General features: G+C 40.4%; 1 protein-coding gene across 1 annotated transcript; it reads right to left on the bottom strand.

Annotated features, from left to right (window-relative positions):
* Positions 1 to 5,933: 5,933 nt before the first annotated feature.
* Positions 5,934 to 16,095, bottom strand: rabgef1l (RAB guanine nucleotide exchange factor (GEF) 1, like). The gene is made up of 9 exons (XM_052110327.1): positions 15,906 to 16,095; positions 14,961 to 15,140; positions 14,685 to 14,809; positions 13,829 to 13,989; positions 10,864 to 10,945; positions 10,260 to 10,392; positions 10,104 to 10,195; positions 8,164 to 8,420; positions 5,934 to 7,914 (listed from the first exon to the last, which is right to left on the bottom strand). The coding sequence occupies exons 2-9, from the start codon at positions 15,137 to 15,139 to the stop codon at positions 7,573 to 7,575; spliced, it is 1,371 nt and encodes a 456-aa protein (XP_051966287.1). The 5' UTR covers position 15,140; positions 15,906 to 16,095; the 3' UTR covers positions 5,934 to 7,572.
* Between the last annotated feature and the right edge of the window lie 4,115 nt (positions 16,096 to 20,210).

Below are 20,210 nucleotides of genomic sequence, written 5' to 3'. Positions count from 1 at the left end.
AAATCTGCTGGTGGTTACATTTTTACCTTGGCCATTGATATTAATAATGCTTTTAAAGAGTTATATCTTGATCTTTACAGTTCCACGTATTTGTCTACTGATGAAGATATTAGAAACTTTGTGGAACCATTAGAACACCCTAAACTGACGACTTAGCATAAAAATTATCTTGATTCTGAGATTACCTTGGAGGAGCTTGGCGAGGAATTTAAGGTCTTACCTACAGGCAAGGCTCTGGGGCCAGATGGTTTTGCTGCTGAATTTTATAGATCTTTTGCTACAGAACTGGCTCCAATTTTGTTAGAAGTTTATACAGAATCATTAAAGAATGGAAAGCTTCCACCAACCATGACACAAGCCCGGATCCGTCTGATTCTTAAAAAGGACAAAGATCCAAGCGAGTGCAAGAGATACCATCTAATTTCCCTGATTCAGCTAGACATTAAAATATTGTGAACATTTTTGGCTAAGCAATGAAGTTATGACATCTCTTATACATATAGATCATGTGGGGTTTATTTGGGGCCACAGCTCTTCTGATAACATTAGGCGTTTAATCAATATCATGTGGTCAGTGGCGAATGATCAGACTCCGGTCCCTACCATTACATTCATTACATTTATCTATGATTGGGAAGGTTAATGCTATTAAAATGAATTGTAATCCATTTGTTATCCATATGTTACAATCTCACGTCCTAGAATACATTTGAATAGGTTACACAGACTGATTGACATAGGTGGGCTAGGCCTACCCAAAATGTGTTTTATTATCATGCATTCAGTCTCATTGTTCTTTGGGGCCAATCAGGGGCAGACTGGCCATCAGGAGAACCGAGCGGGCCAGTGGGTTATGCAGAATGGTCCACAAAACGGCTGCGCGATATGCAGAAAAGGACAGCGAATCCCCCCCCCCATCAACAACTTTTGGCTCAGCCCCACAACCATCCTATAACCCTAACCCCCCCTTACCGTATGGTGCTCAACCGGCCAGTTGCAGAGTTACAAAATCCTGGGCTGATTTCTCTTCCCAGTCCAGCCATGCCTATGAGAGTCCCCACGCAACTTTTCTGTCAGATTGCTAAAGTCCGGTGTTCCTGTAAAACTTTTGTGAGACAGAATTACATAACAGAAATTTGGCTCATTGTTCGCATCCACTTGAGAGAGCCCCTCCCTGGTTTTGTATTGAACAGGAAGTTTTTGCCGCTATTTTGCCATTTCAAAGCCTTTCAATCAAACTAATAGCAGAAGTCACACCCCGTTATCTCGCATTTGCACTCGGTATGGACAAAAGTGTCCAGTGTGTTTATTTAAATGTTGCTTCGAGCATATGGCTGAACCCTAAATTACGTATGAATAAGTCCCCTTTCTGCTGGTCAGAGTGGATTGTGAGGGGGGTTACTATACTCGGTGACCTATATGAGAGCGGAGTGTTGACATCCTTTAAAAATTAGGTTCAACATTTTGGGATTCCCAGATCTCAGTTATATAAGTATTTACAGCTGCACCACCTGCTCTGTACTATTTTTGGGAGTAGCATACACCCCCCTAAAGCAGCAGATACTCCGGGAGAGGTGATTACTGCTTTTGGAAAAGGTCGTGAGGCATCAGTGTATTAGTCCCTGCTAATTTAGAGTCTGGCAAACTGAGCTTTATTTTCTATCAGAGATTATGGGAGAAAGATTTAAGCATGGGCTAGGCTTCTAAAAAACGTCAAGTCTGTTTCTAGAGATGCAAGGGGTGCGTCTGATGCAATTCAGGATTTTACACAGATTCTATTGGACCCCCCCTAGATTGTACAGGCTTGGTCTTAAAGACACACTCACCTGCTGGTGATGCCAATCAGAAGATAGAGACACAACACATGTTTTTTGGGATTGTGTTATGATTCAGGAATTTTAGTTGAAAGTTAAAAGGTTTTTAATAATATATTGATTCAGTATATATGATGTTTTATATATATATATAATGTATCAATAAGGTTTTTAATTATTATTATTTTTGTATTATTATTATGTTATTTATATATTCTTAATTTTTCTCACCAGATGAAGCTGAATATGTATTCTACATAAACTGTGGAATATGTTGTTAACTGTGGTTTCTTCTGGTATTTTGAAACAACATTTTCATTTGTGTCTGTGCAGCAAGTAACAATGTTGTTCTGGAGGTACGAGATCTCAAGCATTAGTAAAATGTCAAGCACACATTTTGCAGTGAATATTAAATACAAATACGAGTAGTAAAAGAAATTAGAATAAATTAATAGCCTAAACTGAAAGCACTAGAAATCCCTATCAGAACGTTTTGTGATACACTCAAGGCTCCTTTTTATACACATATTTTTGTGGAGGACATTATTAATTAGTTAAATTACATGTGCAGAATTAATGAAACGCAATGGAATAAATTGCAAAATCGAGGCTCTAAATTTTTCTAGAAATGAAAAGCGATTTATTTGCAGTCCTCCGCATGCAGGAATATTCTGAACAGATTTACACTCTATGGAGCATTTAAACATTTTTTGAATAAAGGATTAACCAGATAATTATCTTTATGTGGATATAAGTGTGAGACTCCTGACAATTCCCCGGTTGGCCACTAGAGGGAGCAATGAACCATTTGAACTCTTGTTTGATTAATGACCTAGTTCACCTGTGCTTAGTTTTGTAATCTGTATTTAAACCCAGTCTTCTCTTGAAGTAGGTCAGTATCAGATTTTTTTCCCCCCTCTGTCCTATATGGTCTTATACGTTTGAGATTTTTGGACTTCAGGAACTTTGGAATTTCTCCCTTATTTTTTGTGTTGAAGTGTTGGAATTGCCTTTTCCCTTGAGACTGATTTGTGCCTTGTATCTCATCTTTTGTGTTCAGTAAAGACAGCCTTTTGAACATCACACTGTCTCCAGCCTTGTGTCTGCATTTGAGTCCAAGATCCAAAGCGCCTCCAGTAGCTCAGGGGATAAGACCGCAACCCTTGCACGCTAGTGACCTGGAATATTCCCCGACTCCCCCCATAAGTGTGGTCAACTTACAGTCAAGCTCCACTGTAAACTTTGTTTCAGGAATTGAAACAAAATGCTCCAGCGTGTAAAATCTGTTGAGAATATTCCTGCAAATAAATCGCTTTTCATTTCTAGAAAAATATAGAGCCTCGAATTTATTCCATTGCGTTTCATTAATTCTGCACATGTAATTTAACTATTTAATAATGTCCTCCACAAAAATATGTATTTGTTCAGGAATTAAACATCGCGCTCCGATTGGTTTATAAATCCTTGAATTGTGTGAAACAGTGTTAATGTGATCAGACATTTCAAGCAGTGGAAATGTGTATGATATAGTTCATACTCTTTACAAGCTTAGATTTCTTATTAACTAGCACAATTAATGCAGACTGCAAACTGAGTCGAGAATGCTGCCGTCCGATCTGAACTTAAATCCCCATTTTCATCTCTAAGGGTTACACTAGTAATACTGGCTTCACAGGCTCATCATTGCTTAGGTTTAAAGCGATATTTTAAATAGACATATCGAAAATGACAGTGATCATTGGCTGATCAGTCGTCTGAATATTTTTTTGTATTATTTTATTCATTTTGAAGTCATTAGTCATTCCTTTCTGAATAATGTATTTAGCTTCGTGCACATCCCTAATAAACAAAATCGAATTGATGCAAAGATGTCAGATGTGGGATGGCACTTCTCACTAATTACACAGTATGTGGTGGATTCCAAGGTACAGGAACATGTTTATTTAAAAAAAAAAATAAATGACAGAAAACCGAATCTTGGCCAGTGTCTTTATATCGGCAGTGTTTTAATTAATTCCCCAGATTATTCTTGAGGAAATGTGGAAAGCCCTTAAGATTTGTCAAGTCCTTTAAATAAAGTCAGACTCATATAGCCCTATTGATAACAGTGCATTAATCTCTCACAGCAGCACAATAATCTCAGTGATAGATAGTTCAATTACATGTTATAGATACAGAATCTAATAAGCAGAAAAATGAAATTTACCTCGATATGTTTCTTCAAATTAGAGGCAGGATTAATGCTGATATCTGGCTTGAGCAAGTTAAACTCACATGATGCAATTGGCCTTTTTCACTGAGAAAAGCCCTTTCAGGTGCACCTGTGATGTTCAGGTGTTGAACTGTGCTTGAGGCATTCTCCACAGATGGCACCAGATCTGCTGATGCATTCAAGTTTTTCATGTGTGATTTGATTTGACGGGAGTCACGAGACTCTCACTAGCCAATCATGTGGATAGATAAAAAATAAAATCAGGACAGGGAAGTAGCGAACACAGACGATGGGAAAATAGTGCAGTAAAAGTACAATTACAGCACTTAAAATGTACTCAAGTAAAAGTATTAAACATTTTAACTACTTAAAAAAGTGCAATTCTTGGGGAAAAGTAGTTAATTACAGTAACGTGAGTATTTGTAATTTGTTACTTTCCACCCCTGATGGTATGTAATGCGGTTCAGTGAAGCGTGTCAGCCCTAATTACTTCCCTTCACTCTTCATAATGAACGTGACGTCTGCGTCTGACATTCTTTTTAGCACCTAACTATTGTTCCTGTTATCCCCTATATGTTGTGTTTTTCTTAGCCAACTCATTCAATGACCTTATAAATACACTCACCTAAAGGATTATTAGGAACACCTGTTCAATTTCTCATTAATGCAATTATCTAATCCAGGGGTTCTCAACATCATCTATGGCTGAATCTGGTCGAGATGCGGGACCCCGACAAGGCTCGCTTTCTCAATACCCCCATCTCCCAGATCGCTCTATTCGGCGACGCCATAGAGGGCTTTGCCCAGCAGATGGAGGCCATTCAACCCATCTTGCCCTGCCACGGCTCAAGATTCCCCATTCCGTCTGCTCACCGAGAGCATCCCCCTGTGGCGGTGAAACACCAGGCAGCTCCAACCCAGTCCGGGCCCAGCTCTCAGCCCCAGCATAGAGCTCCCCACAGGAAGCGGACACCCCCTATCTCACGGAGCACCTCCTGGACCCAGAAGGGTCCCAAGTGACCCAGAGACGGGCAACCCAGGGAGAGTGACATCTGCCACAGAGCTGGTCTCCAGACCACTCCATTCCCTGGTGGAGGGCCGGGTAGAGAATCTTTGATTCCTTTCCTTTGCTTGCCGCACCCCCCAACATGCTGCGATACCCACGTTGCCGCAGAGGAAGCAATTTCCTCACTCCCTGGGTCGCTCAGCCGGTGCCCCCAACCACCGTTCTCATGGCGATCAGACACTGAACACTTGCAGTTGGGCCCCCATGAACGAGGAACCTCCACCTTCACGTGCCTAACTGCACCACACTCGCGCTTCAGGCCGGCTGGAGGTGATGAGTCTAGAGGTTGTCGCTACAGAACCTCCTCCTCAGTTGCCTACCAACCCCAGGCCAGGTACGTGGAGAAAGGCAAGTGCTTCAAGCCTCTCCTCAGCACAACCACCTCGGGACAAAGCAATGCTCCCCAAAGTGAAGTCACCTGCTCCCCCCCGCCACGAGGCCCCACCTCCAGGTACGTCACACGTGATCGTCCCTTTAGTACTCCTCGCGCGGAGCTTGGACACTTGGCTTACGCTGAAATATTCTTCAAAAATCTAAATTTGTGTTCAGCAGAAGAAAGTCATACACATCTGGGATGGCGTGAGTACATTTTTGGGTGAACTGTGAACCAAACTTTGAGTGAAGACGGGTAAAAAAATAAATTAAAAAAACTCCTGACTATCAGTGATGTAAGATTTGAAGCAGTGTAAAGCTGTGTCTCAATGGAAAAGGACTGAATCAATTGCAACAGGGTTCACACATATTATTTTCTCAGAATCAAAAAGAGAGATCATGTTTACAAATGTTTATAAAGAATAAATGAATTAGGGAATAATGATGAGAGAGCATCAGTGTCTATTCCTTCATTCCATTATTTTATTTCTCATTTATTGCTTCATATCAGGATTATTTGGATAACTAAATCACAAAACTGCCCATGATGGAAGTTACATAGCACAAAATTGTAACGTTTGCATACAAGAAAAAGCATGTTTAAAATAAATATTTGTTTAATTCTCCAATTGAATAATGAAATATTGTTTTCACATTGTAACAGTTAAAGTTAAATAAACACAATCCAATATCCATGTTTTCAATTCCACATTAATGTCAGTAAACTAACACTAGAGGAAACCTCAAATAAATATATACTCCCAATAACTGGTATGTTGTAATAAATTATACAGTGCAAAAGAAAAATCATATTTATGATCACCAGAATAACTGCAGTGTGTTGTTAAACTCATCATTCTTATTGCTCAATGAGAAAATTAGCCTATTTTAAGGATTATTTTGATTGTTTGTATTGTGACATTATTTTCATGACAAACATATTTCTACCCAAAATCTCTTTAATGTGCGGGAAATTTGACATTTTTACATCAGTGTTTGTTTGTAATTCTCATTACTGGAACAGATAATGTTTTTATTTTTTAATAAGCATAAAGGTAGTACAGTAAATATTATCATGAGGTATAAACACTACAATGTAAAGATATAATTGGGAAAATGTTTTTGTCATGAAAATGTCAATGTTTCCTTTTCTTTTCAGGGTGAAATATCTACAAGACAGGTTCTTGACAGGTTTTGTGTGATTCACACTTTCATTCTTCCTGATCTCTTCACACATCTTTATTACAACAGGCAGAAGATGTCAAACACTGTCGTCTACATAACAAGAACAATGACTAGAAGATTTGAAACTGAAATCTGTTCATTTGAACAAACCTGAAGATTTCGGTGGCGTATTTTATACATTTGAAATTTTAAACAAATTTGTATTTGTTTAGAGGTGGAATTAGTCTTAATTTGGATTATAGGATTACAGGTTCAGATTTACAGATTAAAATGAAATTCAGAACTCCAGATAAAATGTCTTCCATTCAGATTATAAACAGACAAGGTCAAAGGTCAAGTAAAGCTGTGTAATTTACTTGTCAGCATGGCATTGACTAAACAGAGCCATGAGACAAATGATCATTGTAATGAAAGCATTGTGTCCATTACTGCAATGAAATATTGTTTTCAGACCGTATGAAGTCATTCATTTCATTTATTACGATTCTTTCACTTCTTGTCATTGCAGACGTTATATTGACAGAACATTTAACTTGAACAGTTAACGTGAAGTACACTGGACAAAACTTTTACAGCATTGATATTATTTATGGCAAATGTTAATTTCTTAATTTATACTCTGATTACTGGGTCTGCTTGACCTTTGACCTAGTTTGTTTAGAATTTCTGAGTTCTGAATGTGAGAGATTTGTCTTTGGAGTTCAACATATTGCAATTTTATAATCTGAATTTTAGAAGCTCATTCCACCTTAAAAAATATCAAATATATACCACAAAATTCTTCAGCTTTGTTAAATGTCACATGTCTGCAATTCAAATGTCAGATTAAAATACTTGAGTCATTGTAGCTCCACTGATAAAAGCTTGTCTGAATTGAGAGCATCATGTGTTCAGATAATGACCTGCAGAGAGAAGAACGAGATCTATCTGGTGAACTTCTGCGGCTGTAGTGGAGGAGGCAGCTGATCTCCACCGATGTTCTCCGAGTCAATGGAGAAGCTGCTGGAGGTGTTTACGTGAGCAGCTGCTCCGTCCAGAAGACCCAGCACAGAGTGTTCACGAGCGTCTCTCCACTCGATGAGGTCAGACTCCAGCGCTCGCTCCCGGCCGGACCTCTGAGGGACAGACGCACGCTTCTGTGAAGAGCGGCTGGAGGAAGTGGCTCTCTCAGGTGACCCCTCACCAGACATGTAGCGCTCAAATTCTTCCGGACTGAGATTCAGAGACTGCGCGTCCAGCTTCTCGATGAACGCCACAGCACAACACTGCAAAAGAACAACAACATCCAGCACACACACACATCAATCCAGAAGCTTCTGCAGAAGAGTTTTCACTGTCATTGCAACAGCACTCTCTATTTGTCTCACTTGCTCATATGAGTATTCTGAACTCAAAACCTCACTAGAGGTAACACTTTATGGACGTGATCATGTGTACAGATGGCGCTATATGAATGATAGTCACGAGAGACATTTCACTTCCATACAAACATCATGATGATGGTGAATTCTCACCAGGTTAGTGAAGTAATATCCGTCCTCTCCGCTCATGAGGCGGTTGGGGTTGCAGAAGCGCGTGATGTACTGGATGTTGGAGTGTAAGCGCGGTGGATTGGCCTTCAGGATGATATAAACCAGAGTGGGCAGGAAATCATCCGCCGAAGCCGCTGTTTTCTTACTGCCCTGAACTGCCGTCAGAATGTGTTTACTGCAGCGCGTCACACAACACAACTTCTCCTTAGGAACTCGTTTAGAGTCCATGTCTATCAGACCTGGAGAAAAAAAACATTCAAATTGACCACATGTACTTTGAGAACTGTTTTATTGGAGACGATCTTTTCCTGATCTTCATCAAGATGTAATAATGTTCTCTGCATCTTTAACAACTTCCTTTCTGCTGATGTAATCAAGAAATGATATTAAACCAGCCAAATCACATGATTCAGTCCTCAAATCCTGAGGTCTTACTGTTTCACCAGGAAATAAGACACATTATGGAAATAAATGTGTTATAAATGTTGTTTCATGTCACCAGAATTAACTGAAAATTGAACAAATATACCAATAATATACAATAGTCTGCTTGTCGTGTGTGTTATTAGAACCTGAAATCTCTTACTATGAAAAGTAGTTTTCCGTGATGAAGCACTGACAGTTGGAAGCTGGGAAAGTGGGGTTGTTGAAGCTAATGTTGCTTGTCATGCACGTATGAATTGACATTAATTGTGTGTTAACTGATTGCAATGTATTTATGTTGTCCGCTGAAGTTACTGGAACATGTTTACTAATATTTATGACTTCTGAAATTGACTTCTTGAAACTGTTATTTTGCATATTTAAGCATATTATTTTCATGTTTAATATTTTATCCCCATCATTATAGAATTTACAGTGTTATTGTGTGCAGTGCATAGACGTACTATTGTAGTATTATAGTATATATATCAACTGAGACTGTACAGTCAAATATAACAATAATACTAGCTTATGAGTTTCACAAGAGTTGTACAATACAAACATTACTAGTAGATAAAACTCTTGAATAATCATATAAAGTATGCTGGTAACAGGTGGTGTTTGTTCTCCATGTGACGATGTTTCGAGTGTACGACTCATTCATTCAAAGTGAGTGTTTTTACCTTCATCAAAGCAAGTAATATTTCATGTTTAAATGTTTAATCGTATAACAACATCAACATAAAATAGCACGTTATGACTTGCTGTTTTAAGTTTCACGCACACATGTGGCTAGAGATCACACAGTTACGTAGTGCAGCTTTAATATGACACGTGCTCTTCAAGACGCTCTATATACAGAATATATGGCAACTGAATACTTATGCAACATGTTACTTTAAATACTGAGTGAACAATTTAAAATGAGAGAATTGGTGCCGGCTCTCAATGCTGTTATTCAGCGTGTGTATTTCTGAGTAAAGGGGTACGTGGAATATGTAAAAGAAAACGTTTGACAATACAAAGTGACATCACTCTGCTTTTTAAAGACTGGATAGAAAACATGAGATTAATCATGATTATTTGATTCTGTTGACAGTCATAGTTGGAAGAATCATATACTGTAGGTTTGTGATTAAAAATAAATAAATCTATAGCTGTATTCTGATTCATAGGGTCCCTACACAGTGTTCACTTCTCCCTACTTACTGAGCACAGGATATCTGACATAAACTTCACTTGACAACATTTATTGGGAATACATTGAATTATTCAATTTCACTAACATGTTAACTTTATTTTATCAGTTACTTTTCAAATGTTGTCTTTATACAGAAAAATATAAAGCTGCCTTGCAATGGGCTCATATCATCATATTTGGGGACCTTGAAAGATTTGAAAACCCAGATTAAATGCATTAGTCTGTAGACTGTTTGTGTAATAACAGAGAATCACAGTAATCAGCAGCACTGTGTTATAAGAGTGTTATAATGATGTACCTGTTATAGCTTTCTCCACACTGTCTGACACTGCAGCGATCTGTTCATCTACTGGAACACACAACATGGCAATAGACACCCAGTGCAGAGTCCTGCAAACACACACACAATGAGAAACTACATTCACTGATTCACTGATTCACTCAGTGTTCATACCTGATTCTCTTCCGTGTGTTCAGATCTTTCTGCTCATCATCAGTGATGTCGGGACAGAAGAGATGCTGGTACAGACGGCCCATCACATACTGCTCCACCTCATCCATCACCAGCTCCAGCACATCTGACGAGCCTGCGCACACACACTCTCTTGATCATGTGGACTTCAGAGCAGAAGTCTCGTTCAGCTTCAGTTCAGTTCAAACAGTCGTGATGTCTTCTCAGCACAAACACACTTCCTTTCTATGTAAAGTATGTTATGTGATCAAGTGATTTCTAGTTTCAATGGACAAATGTGAAAAAGTGTGTCTTGTTTTCATAGCAGGTCAGCAAATCACCATCCCTACAACATCCTTCTCAATACTCGACCCACAACCCCAATGACAGTGACAAACTGAAGTAAAAGATGAGCTCTGAACGAGACGAGCAGTTTCATGTGTTTTTAAACAGATTTCATTACATGTACATACACAGATCTCTATACCTACTGAGAAATAAACACAAATATGACTGTCAGTCCATCAGATTGACAAATGATGATTATTAGCAGCACAAGCTCTTAATTAATATTAATGCACGACAGACATGATGTTTTGTCTTTTACCTTTCAGGTTGTTCTGCAGATATTCAGACATGTTCTGATAGAAGTTCTGCACAGACTCCGACAGATCTTCACCAACAACAACCTGCAACACAAACCAGTCAAACAGCTTCAGTGGGTGTGGGTGTGGGCATGTTTATGTGGTTTACGAGGACAATTGTTTAGATTACAAACTGGTAATTACAAGGGTATTATGCTATAAATGTGGTTTATGAGGACATTTCTAGTGTCCCCATAAGTTAAATAACTTAAACATATTAAACAATGTTTTACTGAAAATGTAAAAATGCTGAAAGTTTTCTGTGAGGTTAGGTTTAGGGGGTGTGTTGGGTTTAGGGGTTCTGTTGGGTTTAGGGGTTGTGTTGGGTTTAGGGGATGTGTTGGGTTTAGGGGGTGTGTTGGGTTTAGGGGGTGTGTTGGGTTTAGGGGTGTGTTGGGTTTAGGGGATGTGTTGGGTTTAGGGGATGTGTTGGGTTTAGGGGATGTGTTGGGTTTAGGGGATGTGTTGGGTTTAGGGGTTGTGTTGGGTTTAGGGGATGTGTTGTGTTTAGGGGATGTGTTGGGTTTAGGGGTGTGTTGGGTTTAGGGGATGTGTTGGGTTTAGGGGATGTGTTGGGTTTAGGGGGTGTGTTGGGTTTAGGGGTTGTGTTGGGTTTAGGGGTTGTGTTGGGTTTAGGGGATGTGTTGTGTTTAGGGGATGTGTTGGGTTTAGGGGGTGTGTTGGGTTTAGGGGTTGTGTTGGGTTTAGGGGTTGTGTTTGGTTTAGGGGTTGTGTTGGGTTGAGGGGTTGTGTTGGGTTTAGGGGTTGTGTTGGGTTGAGGGGTTGTGTTGGGTTTAGGGGTTGGATTTAGGGGTTGTGTTGGGTTTAGGGGGTGTGTTGGGTTTAGGGGTTGTGTTGGGTTTAGGGGTTGGATTTAGGGGTTGTGTTGGGTTTAGGGGGTGTGTTGGGTTTAGGGGTTGTGTTGGGTTTAGGGGTTGGATTTAGGGGTTGTGTTGGGTTTAGGGGTTGTGTTGGGTTTAGGGGTTGGGTTTAGCGGATGTGTTGGGTTTAGGGGTTGTGTTGGGTTTAGGGGGTGTGTTGGGTTTAGGGGGTGTGTTTGGTTTAGGGGTTGTGTTGGGTTTAGGGGTTGTGTTGGGTTGAGGGGTTGTGTTAGGTTTACGGGTTGTGTTGGGTTTACGGGTTGTGTTGGGTTTAGGGGTTGGATTTAGGGGTTGTGTTGGGTTTAGGGGGTGTGTTGGGTTTAGGGGTTGTGTTAGGTTTAGGGGTTGTGTTGGGTTTAGGGGTGTGTTAGGTTTAGGGGTTGGATTTAGGGGTTGTGTTGGGTTTAGGGGTTGTGTTAGGTTTAGGGGTTGTGTTGGTTTAGGGGATGTGTTGGGTTTAGGGGTTGTGTTAGGTTTAGGGGTTGTGTTGGGTTGAGGGGATGTGTTGGGTTTAGGGGTTGTGTTAGGTTTAGGGGTTGGATTTAGGGGTTGTGTTGGGTTTAGGGGTTGTGTTGGGTTTAGGGGTTGGGTTTAGGGGTTGTGTTGGGTTTAGGGGTTGTGTTGGGTTTAGGGGTTGGGTTTAGGGGTTGTGTTGGTTTAGGGGATGTGATGGGTTTAGAGGTTGTGTTGGGTTTAGGGCTTGTGTTGGGTTTAGGGGTTGTGTTGGGTTTAGGGGATGTGTTTGGTTTAGGGGGTGTGTTGGGTTTAGGGGGTGTGTTGGGTTTAGGGGTTGTGTTGGGTTTAGGGGTTGTGTTGGGTTGGGTTGAGGGGTTGTGTTGGGTTTAGGGGTTGTGTTGGGTTTAGGGGTTGTGTTGGGTTGAGGGGTTGTGTTGGGTTTAGGGGTTGGATTTAGGGGTTGTGTTGGGTTTAGGGGTTGTGTTGGGTTTAGGTTTAGGGGTTGTGTTGGGTTTAGGGGATGTGTTGGGTTTAGGGGTTGTGTTGGGTTTAGGGGTTGTGTTGGGTTTAGGGGTTGTGTTGGGTTTAGGGGTTGTGTTGGGTTTAGGATTTGTGTTTGGTTTAGGGGTTGTGTTGGGATTAGGGGTTGTGTTAGGTTTAGGATTTGTGTTTGGTTTAGGGGTTGTGTTTGGTTTAGGGGATGTGTTTGGTTTAGGGGTTGTGTTGGGTTTAGGGGTTGTGTTTGGTTTAGGGGTTGTGTTAGGTTTAGGGGCGGTGTTGGGTTTAGGGGCTGTGTTGGGTTTAGGGGCGGTGTTGGGTTTAGGGGTTGTGTTGGGTTTAGGGGTTGTGTTAGGTTTAGGGGATGTGTCGTGCATGTGTGTGTGAGTGCGTGTGTGTATGTGTGTGTCTCTAACAGTTTGACAGCAAAGGTCTCACTTCAATCAGTCGAGCAGCATTATCTTTTAATCGGTTGCGTAACGCTGTGTGGATGCTGTGTGCTTTTGTTCGGCCAAATAGAGGGGACTAAACAGGCACGGGCTGGAGAAGAGATGTGGAGCTGAGTGGACTTGCCGATGACTGGTACTAGCGGTGTCAAGATCGGCCTCTTTGGAGGAGGCTGGTGAAGGACGCTACTGGCCAGTTGGAGGCAGTCGCCCTCCAACAACAACAGAGGGCAGAGGAGCGACACTCACAACAATGAGCAGAGCGCCGGGTGGCTAAAGCACAACACGTTGGCACAGTAGAGGGCACAGGTGGTGCATCAGCCAGTCATCTCAGTCAGTCGACCCGTATCACCTGTTGGATCTGTCCCGTGACCTCCTGCCAGCGGGCGTTCGACACTTCAAGTGGCCTCAATACACACATAGCCTGGCACAAGCATTGTGGTGACGTCACCGCCACTTAGTGGTGAATGGCAGTTGTTGTTGTTGTTGTGAGTGAGAGTGTGTGTGTGTGTGTGTGTGTGTGTGTGTGTGTGTGTACTTTATATATTCTCATAGTGATGTAACAATCCCCTGAATTTCTTGATGTAATATGAAATGTTATATATAAAATACGAAAGCATAAATTAATGCACATTAATGTCTGTGACCTTTTTATGTGCCATGTTCTCAGCGAAGGCGTGACACTGTCTGAAGATGTCATATCCTGTTCTGTTGAAGCTCTTCAGGAAGTCGATGAAATGTTGGGTCACGGGGTCACCGTCTGCAGAGGTCGAGTGTCGTGTGACCGGGGTTGTGAGAGCTGCTGCGTCTGCAACAACAGGAATATGATCATCACATGACTGACAAAAGATGTTCCACTGGATACTGCCTCATTTCTCATGAGCTGATCACGCAAAACAAGCATTTCCTGTTATTTGATGTTCTTTGTAGTGTATAGGAGAGGCTGGGGATAGTTGTCACAACAGTTATATAACTATAACGTTTTGAGTTTGAGTAAAACATTTTATTACACAAATGCGTGTTTTCTCTAGCAGAAGGTTCAATTGTTGATGTGAAATACCTCATTTAAAACTGTCTTAAATTTGAATAATTGTCGTGAATTCGACCCTCCTAACTAAAATTTCAATATCATCATATTTTTGTAATTTGTGTAAGTGAACACTGTAAAACCACACTGGCATACAGTACATTCCAGCATGTTTACATTTATCTAATAGGCAGGTTGCATTGTGACAACTTACCCCATATAACAGGCCCAGATATTGGGTCAACATGTGTTTAATGAACAGAATTAAAATAAGAGTATTTCATAGAGCTGTGTAATAAGATTAAATCATTTACATCATGTTTCAATTAAAAACAGCACTGAAATAAATGACTTCAAATGTTCAAATATATTTTTTAAACTCGTAAGAGGTCACGATGGGGTCTGTGATATCATGGTTCAGTTCTCCAGTCAGTGTTGCCCTCACACGTGTGTATGTGAGAGTACAGAAGTCGCACCTCTCCTCACGGGTGTTTTGGGAGTCGATGTGAAGAGTCTCTTCACAATTGGCACGCTGGACGCTGTAGAGGACGTGACGGAGGTCTGTGATCGAGCTGCTGCTGATTCCTCCTCTCTCTGTAACCTGACACACACACACACACACACACACACACACACACACACACACACACACACACACACACACAGACAGACAGACACACACAGAGATCTTCATCCCACTACAGTACAGACTGAAAGATTGTAGATGGTGAAACTCATGTTTGGTGTGTCACCTCTCGGCCAGCGCTTGGTCGTCCTGTATCTGCTGTGCACGGACGCACTGATTCTTCTCTCGCCAGCACTTCGAGCAGAGGCCCTGCCAGACGGCATTACCATAGAAACCACATCCTGCCTTACACACAAGGTCAGACTGCTGGACAATGATGCGCCGCTGCTCGCACGGAGAGTTCATCCTTCACTCAAACACACACAACAGCGGTTTAATGAGTCATACTGACGATGCAATATACATGAAAACACACACACACATTACTGAAAATAAATGAGCCAATCAGATGGAAGTTAATACCGTAAATCTTCAATTAAAGCTCACAGTATCACAACAATACATCAAGGGATGCACACCAGAACTAGATTATCAGTGTTAAAATGCAATATTAGCCCTAATGAATACATGTTAGTGAGAGAATGTCAAACTCAACACTTAAACGTGAAGACACCAGTGCAATAAATTCTAATGATTTCCAGTATTTCAAATGGGACAGCAGGGTTTAACATTATAAATAGTCTATAATGTTACAAATATAACTAGTCTTTACTAACAAGCATATTAAAACTGTGGAAATTAAATACTATAAATGGCCTAACTTGTACTGGGAAAAGTCACAGGACATGACAAATGTTTTTCACATATGATATTACACAATGTGTTCAATAGTTCAGACATTAATGCACACTGCTGTTTATAATGACAATTACACTCGATCTAATGAAATCAGATATTAATATAGTGATTTTGTCAGCACAACACAGTATTTACAACAGTCTGGCTCTTCACTAATAACAACACATCTCGTCAGACTAATATCACCACAATGAATTATACAAGGAATTAAACTAAAGTGATGTATCTGTACACAACTGACAAAACACTAGTCGTCTAATGCTGACGACGTGATGATGATGATGATAATAATAATAATGTAACTTTCTCTTACCTGTCAGATGTTGTAAACTTGAAGAACAGAGGTGAATAATTCCAGCAGCTTTAGTTTGATCCGTTTCTGATCTCACATCGGGTTTAATCGATCAATAATCAAGTGTTTATCATCGTCATTTATGATTTTAATCACATTTCATGATTTGTGTTGTTGACCGGAAACCAAACACAAGCCTTCTACAACAGGAAGTGCTGTCATCGTCATCTAAAAAGCACTTCCGCCTGCGAGCCGTCAAAATAAAAGAACAACAGTCCTTTTTATTATTGCTTTCATAAAACAATGACAATGAGTACAAATATTACATAGAAGAGCACAGGAACACCAACCGATACAGAAACAAAGAGCAGGATCACAGATATACATCTTTATATACATATCAACGTGATATACACATGCTAAGTTCACGCTTAAAGACAGGAAATATATATCACTATATTTGCATTTCAGTATTTTACCAGCAAAATTAAAAAACAAATAAATAAATAATTATATAATATTTTTCTTCACTTTCTTTTGAGTTATCGAATGTTCCAAAAAATACATCTTTAAAACTAAGAGAAGTCACATACAAAATGAGATTGAATAACCGTCCAATTTTCTGACCAAAACTTCTGTGTATGGGCACAGTACTAAAACATCATTACATCAATGTCTGATTTATATAGCGCAAGATAAGCTTTTAGTTGGATAGAACCCATGAATCAATTGAAATGTTATTTGTAAGCAGGTACTTTTGGGGCAAGGACAACACCTTATTCCAAGGCACATTCTCTACAATGTTATATGGTATTGTATACTCTAAGAAATTCTTAGCATCTCTTTCTGGAAAAGAGCTGTTCTGCAGAGAAAGATACACTTCCAAGCAGGGGCGTAGTTTCTAGAGGTGATGGGGTGGTGGAGGTAACCCAAATAATCAAACCAAGCAAGTACAATGCCCCTTTTATTGATAAGTCTCATTGCAACCAAGAATTGAGTTTCTATTGGGTTTTCTCTATAAGGGGGTCAAAATTAATTCTACATCTTTTATTTTGGTCTTTATTGATGATTATTCCTAGGTGTGTAATTTGATCTTTCACCAGAATGTTACAGACAGAGGAAACGTCACAAATTTGAATGGCTGTTAGTTCACATTTATTAATGTTTAGGTGGAGACCTGAAGCCCTGGAAAAAATATATGAATCAATCCTAGAACAACAGGGACTTGGGAGGCATCATTCAAAAACAATGTGATGTCATCAGCCAGCTGGCTATATACCATGTAATGCGCTGATTCTTGTGGAAGTACCACATTTTAACTTGATAGAACTACTAGTATTTCTAAATAATGTTATAATTACTCTACAAAAAAAAAATACAAAATCACCAAACCCAAATTTTGCAAGAGTTTTAAATATTAAGCTATGTTCAAGTTAATCGAAGGCTTTGTAATAATAATAATAATAATAATTCCTTACATTTATATAGCGCTTTTCTAGGCACTCAAAGCACTTTACATAGCATAGGGATGATGATGCGACAGCAGCCATACTGCGCCAGAACGCCCACCACACACCAGCTATTGATGAGGAGGAAAGGGTAGAGTGATGTAGTGATCTAGATAGAGTAAAAAACTGTTCATTGTAATCCAGTAGATCTAAAACAAACATTAAATGGTTTGTGATATGACGTTTTTTTCATAAATCCTGATTGTGGCACATCAATGATTGTATTAACAATCTCTTTGATTCTTTTTGCAAAAATCAGAGCTACAATTTTATAATTATTATTTAGAAGAGTAATTGGATGCCAATTATCTAAGCATTCCTTGTCTTTATTGGGTTTTGGTACTAAGGTAATGATCCTTTGTATCATACTTGGCGGAAGTGCTTCAATATCAATACTCTCTTCAAAGACCTTTAACAAGATAGGGAACAACTGTTCAGCAAACATCTGATATAATTAAAAAAAAAAAAAAAAATGTAATAGCCTGTAAGATTTCTGTTTGAGAGATTCTGTGATCGCAAGCTTCTTTCTCTTCTGATGAAATAACCTTATTTTGATTAATTGAATAAAAAAAGATTTGGCTGACTTATCACAATAACTGACGTTTACAAATTATTTAAAACATTTGAGCAAAAAGTCTGTTTCTTTAGGATCATCAAGAACTCAATATCATTATCATTTAAATTCAAAGTCAATATCATTTTTTTCGAAGACGGTTAATTGCAGCATTCAAAGCATTGGCTTTTTTCAGTCTAAAAAAGTAGTCTGAATTTTGTTCCCCTCCTCTAGCCATTTTGTTTCTAGATCTGACATAGGCTCCATTAGCTTTTGATCTATAAAGCTCATTTAATTTAGTTTGTAGTCTGGAATGTTCAAATTTTTTCATCAGGAATGGTTCCTTATGAGATAAAGAGGTTTGTTGTGAAAGGACTTCTTCTGCTATCCTATTCTACTTTACTACATTACTTCCACATTTCCTTAAGAATTTCCCCAATTCATATTTTAAAAGTTCCCAGTTCTGTCATTAAGCCTTTTGTGTCTCTGCTCTGTTCCAGTAAGTTTTGATTAATTCATTAATTTGCTGTTTGACCTGTTCATAGTTGACTAGAGTATTATTTAGTTTACAGAGTGATGCTTTTGAAATATTTGAAGTATAGTTCGGGATAAATTTACTGATATATAATTAGCTTTATGGTAAGTTAATGTCAGGGTTGTGTAGGGAATAGGCGAGAGAGTGAGGACACAAACGCAGAACTTTTAATCATAAACAAACAAAAGAAAATACAACTATGAAGGAATCTTATGAAGAAGAAGGTAACGCAAACAGAACAGCAGTATGCTGCATTCAAAGTACTACATACAAATAAGAACCGACCAGGAACAAGAGAAACATGATGACTTAATATACACAAGGACTGATAGACTAAACAAGCTGAAAACAATGAGGAAGGGAAATAGAAAACCAGATGTGACAAAGATGGCAGTAATACATTTCAAAATAAGAATCCAAGGAGAAAACATAATAACAAAGGGACACCCTTTAAAAGGGCAGCTCCTGAAGCCACCCTCCTCCCCGTCCCCCCAAAAAATTACCATAGTCCAGGGCTCAGAAGAAAAGTAAAAGGTGGAGGTGCAGAAGGTGGAAGCTCAGGGGGTGGAGCCACAGGGGGAAGATTCTCCAGGGGCAGAGCCGGAGGAGACTCAGAATGGAGTGTCAGGGGGAGAAGCTGCTGGAGGCAGAGCCAAGGGAGGCTTAAGAGGAGGACCCACAGGAGGCAGAGCCACAGGAGGCTAAGGAGATGGAGCTACATGAGGCAAGGGCTCGGGGGTGGAGCCGCAAGAGGCAGAGGCTCAAGAGGCTGAGCTGCAGGAAGTTGAGCGAGTAGTGCCACAGGAGGAGGAGGGGGCAGTGCTGCAGGAGTAATAGCGGGCAGAGCTGCATGAGGAAGAGTGGGTGGAGCCAATGGAGTCTCAGGGGGAGGAGCAAACGAAGCCACTGGAGGAGGAGCGGGCAGAGAAGCAGGAGGAAGAGTCTTAGAAGGAGCGTACAAAGCCGTGGAAAGCTCGGAGGGCACAGCCACTGGAGGAGGAGTGAGAAGCGGAAGGGCCTCTGTCGAGGGGTCTCTGGAACCACCGGAGCTAGGAGCAGAGGAGCCTCTGTCAAGGGGGTCTCTGCACCACCAGAGCTAGGAACAGAGGGCCCCTGCCGAAGAGGTCTCCAGAACCACCGGAGCAAGGAGCAGATGGCCCTCCATCGAGGGGTTCTCCGGAACCACTGGAACTAGGAGCAGTGGGACCTCCGTCGAGGGGGTCTCCAGAACCACCGGAGCTAGGAGTAGAGAAGCCTCTGTCAAGGGGGTCTCTGCACCACCAGAGCTAGGAACAGAGAGGCCCCTGCCGAAGAGGTCTCCAGAACCACCGGAGCACGGAGCAGAAGGCCAGCCCTTATGATTTCAGTGATGAAATCCTAACTGGCAATCACAGTCCAAAGGGACCAGCTTCCTCACAGGATCATTGAATCCTAACCAGAGCATGGTTCTGGGGGATCTCTCATGCCAATTCAGTTGAGTGGCCAGTTTCCATAATATAGTTTGGTTCTTCTTTCAGGGTTGTGTATGGAAGAGGCGAGAGAGTGAGAATCCAAACTTTTAATCATTAACAAACAGAAGAAAATACAACTATAAAGGAATCTTATGAAGAAGAATATAAAACAAACATAACAGCAGTATGCTGGCTATCATAGTACTACACACAAACACTATAAGGTTTTGGAAATATACGGGTTCGGGGATACTTTTATTGGATGGATCAAGTAACTTT

This window comes from Xyrauchen texanus, chromosome 38 (assembly GCF_025860055.1).
Source record: "Xyrauchen texanus isolate HMW12.3.18 chromosome 38, RBS_HiC_50CHRs, whole genome shotgun sequence".
In the NCBI taxonomy this organism is placed as follows: Eukaryota; Metazoa; Chordata; class Actinopteri; order Cypriniformes; family Catostomidae; genus Xyrauchen; species Xyrauchen texanus.
This window is presented reverse-complemented; position numbering and strand designations above follow the sequence as displayed.